This window comes from Papaver somniferum, unplaced genomic scaffold, assembly GCF_003573695.1.
Source record: "Papaver somniferum cultivar HN1 unplaced genomic scaffold, ASM357369v1 unplaced-scaffold_31, whole genome shotgun sequence".
In the NCBI taxonomy this organism is placed as follows: Eukaryota; Viridiplantae; Streptophyta; class Magnoliopsida; order Ranunculales; family Papaveraceae; genus Papaver; species Papaver somniferum.
In genome coordinates this window covers 270,999-277,558 of record NW_020642151.1, presented here as the reverse complement: position 1 = coordinate 277,558, position 6,560 = coordinate 270,999, and the positions used below count along the sequence as shown (strand labels likewise).

The 6,560-nt window shown below is 39.6% G+C and overlaps 1 protein-coding gene across 1 annotated transcript; it reads left to right on the top strand.

Moving 5' to 3' along the window:
* The first annotated feature begins 4,635 nt into the window (after positions 1-4,635).
* On the top strand, positions 4,636-5,586 carry LOC113341743 (putative disease resistance protein RGA3). The gene has a single exon (XM_026586504.1). The coding sequence runs from the start codon at positions 4,636-4,638 to the stop codon at positions 5,584-5,586; it is 951 nt and encodes a 316-aa protein (XP_026442289.1).
* The last annotated feature ends 974 nt before the right edge of the window (positions 5,587-6,560 follow it).

Here is a 6,560-nt window from a genome sequence, read left to right as displayed (position 1 = left end):
TAACAAACCCACTAAGCCCAATTCATTCAAAGGGCATTCAAACCCATTAGCACTCAAGGCCCAATTTAAGCCAAAAGGCTTCTAAGCCCAAAGCAAATCTAGGAACCCAATTAGCTAAAACACTTCCGAAACACACCCGATCTCTGTGGATCGACCCGTACTTGCACGAGCTACAACTGACGACCGTGCACTTGCGGTATTACTGTAGGCCCGCGTTTTTATTGCTTCATTTTTATACATCTTTCCGGACCTACCAAGTTTTTGGCGCCGCTGCCGGGGATAATTTTTAGGACTTTCCGGGGCCTACCAGCAGCTAGGTCGGTCTAAGATAAAATTGTTATTTTGCCCTTCATACTCATCCGATGATATCTTCTTCGTCTGGTATCCGAATGCATGACACGTTCGAGTAGTCCATTCTGTATAATTTTTCGAGATCTATCTAGTAGTATTAGCTTTGTATCTAAATCGTTGTTAGATAGATTTCTATTAATTAACGCCCATGTTAATCTAATCCATTCATTAGCGTCTAAATCGTGCCTTGACAGGTCTAATAGCGTTGACGAGCTTGAGGGTCCTTACAATAAACCTCATTTCTCATGAATAATTATGCCTCTAACTCGATTCCGCATTAATCTTAGTTCAGCTACCATTAACTCTTCACCCAAATTAATCATACGGGTGATGTCATTGGCTACCCAATTCACTCGCTCGACCTATTTTTTCATATCAAACACACATACTCTAATTATTCATAGATAATTAAAAAAAATAACATATACAAACATAATTAGTAGTGTACGTACCACCATCTTCTCCAAATCATCTTCTTCATTCATTTACGCCTTTGATTTTGAAATCTCTTTCTCTGCATTCTTGAAATGTCTCTGCGACTCCGGATCCAAATTTTCCACATAAGGATGAGCCCGCTCTCGATACCATTCCATGTTATTCGCATCCGCTTCGGAAGTCCCATGAGATCCTTCAAGGAGTCTTATACTCATTTGGTTTACTTCTTGGGAACGAGCATTCCAATGCTCGATCGACGGTGCATTTTCATAGTTCAATTTGACATCTTTTTCCTTAAATTGGGATGTGGTTATGCTCAGTTTAAAAGGAGTTTCTTTATGTACAATTTTCTGGACAGTACCGATTTGGCGGAGCGTTCTACGAGGATCTAAGATGACGAACCCATTTGCATGAAACAAAGGTCCGGTATAGGTCGCCACATCGGAAAATACTCTATCACCAACTTCATCTTCTCCATCCTCATCAAGCTTCAAATATGAATCAAAAGACACATCTTCGATTGTCAAAGCATCCAACTTTTTCCTCATCTCCTTCATTTCCGTCTCTTTAGCCTTGTCTTGGGTCCCTCCAAAGGGGTATCTTCCTCCTGTAGGTTTTTCTAGAGTCCATTTTGTATCCCGAGTAGGCCTCAAGCTTTTAAAATGGTCGTAAGCCCATGACTACGTCGGAAAAAATTTTATTCTTAATAAGACATGTAAATATATAAAAGTAAAATAAATAAACATTCGTTATATGAAAACAAAAAGATACCTGGATAAGAGCAACACATCCCATAATTTGTGTTTCGTTCCATCTAAAAGCTTTGTAAAGACAGTCCAACACATCAGCAAGGAGGACGGTGGCCCATGAGTACCTAGGTTCCTCATTTGTTTGCGGATCAAGACTGAGAGTCTTCAACTACTGCAAATAACAAGCATTTACCTTATTTCCTGAGAAATCGGGGAAAAAGACGGTCCCAAGAGCATGCAATAAGTAAGCTATAGCCGTATGTCTAGCTCTTTCTGCGTCCATCACCACCAATCCACTCCTAGTCTTGGTATCAGAATCCCCAAACTTTTCCTTCAGACAAACCAAATTAATCTTCCTTGACATATTAATTGCCTCACTTATTTCGCCCGGTGCACTAAATTTCCTTATAGCTCTCGGCGGTGCTCCATACCCTATATCAAACTCTTCTTCCGCTTCATCTTTACCCCACCCAAGACGGTTCTTTGCCAAGGCACAAAGCTCATCAAAAGGCATATAATTTTTGAAACCCTCAAACACAGCCTTTCCTTCCAAATCTAGATCAGTGATTTGCTTTACGTCATCCGGAGTGTTAGTCATCTCGCCGAATGGGAGGTGAAAATTTCTTGTTTCGGGCCAAAATCTTTCTTTAAAACTACAAATTATCACAACATCATATGTCTTCTGCAAAGCCTCGATTCCATACCATAACCCCGAAGCTTTTACCAAAGTTATCACATCTCGATGCTCCTTGTCCAACGACCAAAACCTTGCTTGTTGTGTTGCTTTAGTTTAGGGACCGCTTTATCCGGGAACTACAATAAAAAAAAATTGGGAGTAAAATTAATAATCCATAACAAAATGAATATAACGTATACGTAATTTGTTTTATTACCTTTGTGCCACAAACCCTAGCAGCCCATGAAGACGCGTAGCCAATCAAGACGGAACGATCTCTTGCCTCACCCCAAGGTCTCCCATTCCTCTTGGGAGGTAAAGGCACCATAGCATCAATTACTTGTCTTGTCGTTTCTTTTGGTGGATACTTCTTCTTTCCCTCCTTCTTGTCCTCCTCAACTACGGATTTACCTTTATTAATAGCAGCACCACTAGAAGTGCCAACTTCAGTTCCTCCGGTAAAAAAAAGTAAACCTTCATTTCCACCACCACTAGAAGTGCCAACTTCAGTTCCTCCAGTAACAACAACTTCAGTTCCTCCAACAACTCCAACTTCAGTTCCTCCACCTTCATTCTCCAAAAGTCACAACTCCACTTGCAATCTTTGCGTTTGCACCCAATGATTTTGCGTGACGAGGTTGCGGAGTCGGGTCATTACGACGTGTTACTTCTTGTGATCTTTTCTTCTTCTTTTCTTTTCCCCTGTTCAAAGACAGACAAGGCCAAAAAGCAATAGTAGATAAGCAAAAATGACTGAGAAATTTTAACACAACCGAACCGTGACAAGCAAAACGGCTAGGAAAATTGGATAGCCCAAGACGCAACAAACATAACAGATGGGAAGATTAGTAACCGACCTAGCCATAATAAAAACGACTAGGAAACTCCAAGCAGTAACACGTAAACGGCTGGGAAACTAAATAAGCGGTCCAGCCGAAACAAGGTTACGGACAGAAAGACCGAGACGTAAATATTATGCTGAAAAAAATTCAAACACAGGAGAATATACGGCTAGGAATAACCTAGCCGTATACAACTTGTTGCAGATAGGATTTCTCCATCTCGTACGCATCGATTATATTACGGCTAGGAGTTCTAAGATATCCCAACCGTAAATCATACAAACGGCTGGGAGTTCTACCATATCCCAACCGCGTAACATATAAACGGCTGGGAAAACAAACAATCTCAATCGTAAGGCCTATTTACGGCTAGGAATACAAGAACTCCCAGCCGTAAGCAGTTTCAGAAACTATTTTTTCAGACCTAAAAATTTTCAAAACCAACTGAATAATCAACAAAATGCTTAGATAAAGAGTGGGTTTTGAAATTCATACCTTATTGCTGTCATATCAGGACTCGCGGCGGCTGGTGCATCTCCTTCATTCACTTCTTCTTGATCTTCAGTTTCATCTTCATTTGATGAAGTTGGTTTCTCTGCTTTAGAAGGAGGTTGATTCGACGAAGTTTGACCTAAATTTTCCTTAGGTTTCATGGTTTTATAGAATGAGTTTAATCGATGAAGATTTTTTTTTTTGAATCGGCGATTAATAGTTGAACAATGAAGAATGGAAGAAGAAAAGAAGAAGAAAGAAAATAGAATAGGGAAAGAATATGAGAAAAAGGGAAGAAGAACAATGGGGGGCTACAGTGTTTTTCTTTTAATGATTTTTCCGTTTTTTTCAGCTTTTTTATTTTATTTTATTAGATTAGGTAGTTAATGAGAAGATAGAACAGAAATAAATTAAAATTAGTGAGGGTATTTTTGAACTTTTGTATAAATCTGATCTCCCCCTACAACATTTGGGTTCCAAAATCTCTCTCTCCAATAATAGGGTTCTAGAAATATAGAATCGGCTCATTTAGTCCGTCTTTGTCCTAAATTGAGTAAATTTAATAAAGAATAGACCAAGACCAGGAGGGGATACACGATACCATTTGATGGATCCGCATAATCTATAATATTTTTTTTCTCGTATGAAATGGTGTCAACCTCGTTAGTAACGGTATCTCCCTTTATAAATCTCAGAGACCAGGAACACATACATACAAAGCAATAGACAAAGTACGTGTGGATGGATAGATGGCTATTGACCATTGACTAACGATCTTTATGCATTATTGCTTAGAAAGATATTGCAGCTATTGAATAGAACTATGTCCACTTACGTCCGAACCTTGTAAATATAAATACATTGGAAAACTCAATATTTAGTATACCTTGATCACATTCAGTCTCTAGAATTATACACCTTCTTACATTTTTCATCTTCATTTCTTAATCTTCTCAATCTTTTATCTTCTTAAGTGCTTTCTTCTAAATACATATCTTGAGCCGATGCTGAGGAGAAGAAAGAAGAGAGTAGTCTGTTACGACTTTGGCTTAAAAGGCTTAACGACGTTGCTTATGATGCGGGTGACATTATGGATGAGTTCTCTTATGAAACCATGCGTCGGGCGGAAAGAGAGAGCTTCAAGTGTAAGGCTCGTGATTTCGTTTCATCTTCCAACCCACTTGCTTATCATCGCAAGCTCACTAAGAAAATCAAAGAAATCAATAAACGAGTTGATGAAATTGCGGAAGATATGGAAAAGTTTCAGTTGGAAACTAGTTTGAACAGTACCATCGTTGCTGATGGGGAAAGTAGTTGGCAACGAAGTAGGCAAACTGCATCTGTCTTAATCGATTCTGAAATTGTAGGAAGAAAGGATGATAAGAATACGATAATAGACATATTAACAAAGGCGACTACATCTTCATCAAATGTCCATTATCATTCTTTGGAAAAGGTTCCTGTAATCTCAGTTGTGGGGATGGGTGGACTTGGGAAGACCACACTTGCACAGCTCGTTTACAATGACGAGTCGGTAGTCCAACACTTCGATCAAAGAATGTGGGTCTGCGTATCTTCAGATTTTGATGTGGAGAAAATCCTAATAAAAATGATGGAATCCATCACTCTTGCGAAGTTTGATAGATTATCAAATTTCGACGCGCTGGCGAACAAGGTTCGGGAAAATCTCCAGGGGAAGAAATTATTGCTAGTATTGGACGACTTGTGGAACGAGGATGTTGATCAATGGGAGATGCTCAAAATTCCGTTGATCGTTGGTGCTCAAGGGAGTAAAATATTAATCACCACACGGAACATGCAGGTTGCAGATATCGTCAAGGGGAGCTTTAGTCCATACCAACTGGAAAAATTACAAGAAGATGAATGTTGGTCGATCATGGAGAAAAGAGCATTTTCTCCCGGAGGAGCAGTAAAGACTCCGACCATGACAAACATCGGAAAAGAGATAGCAAAAAACTGTAGTGGTTTACCACTTGCAGCAAAATTCCTCGGAAGTTTAATGCACTCGAAAAATAAATAAAGGGATTGGTTGTCGATTAAAGAAACTGGCGTCTGGAATACACAAGCAGGACAGAGCGAAATCAGACCGATGCTGAAATTGAGTTATGATAACCTGTCGCCTCGTTTGAAACAATGTTTCTCTTATTGCTCTATGTTTCCCAAAGGTTGGGAGATTAAAAGGGAAACTTTGATACATTTTGTGGATGGCGGAAGGGTTCTTAGAGCCATCATCGAATGCTGGATATACAAGACCGGTTGAAGAGATCGGAGAAGAATATTTTGATAGTCTGGTGTGGAGTTCATTTTTGGATGCGGTGGATTTAGATAACATAATCATCTTGGACGAGATGTTGGCAGTCGTGAATATGCAATATCAGATGAGGAGTTATCAAGAAGATGTTCTGAAGCCTTGAGTGAACCGAAGAAGACGGTGCGGACATGTATCGTCGTTGAACCAAATTATAACGTTTTACACCCATTCTCATTGGAGAAATTGCGTGTGCTACACTATGGTCGTGCGAATGAAAAAGGCTGTCAAGAGATTTTAAATCTGGCTATTGGTAAAACGCATTTAAGGTACTTCTTCCCTCATGATATGGATCTTATCGGTATGATGATGCAAGATGGTCATTCTTCCATCACTACACTTTACAGTTTGCAGACGTTGGTATTAAGCAGGTGTGCCTCTGTCCAAATTCTTCTTCAAAACATGGGATCTTTGAAAAATCTAAGGTTCCTTGATATTTCTTCTTCGGATATCAAAGAACTACCGAATTGTCTCAGTAGTCTATGTAACTTGCAAAGATTAAATCTCAGTCATTGCGAGAGCTTCACCACCTTTTCCCAACTCTGTCAGTGGTTTGCAGCATCTGAAGTTTCTTGATATGTCGTTTACACCAATCGAAGAACTACCTGGCTCCATCATCAACCTTTGCAGTTTGCAGACGTTAGCTGTAAGTAGCTGTGAGAAACTACAATCCATACCGGAGTATG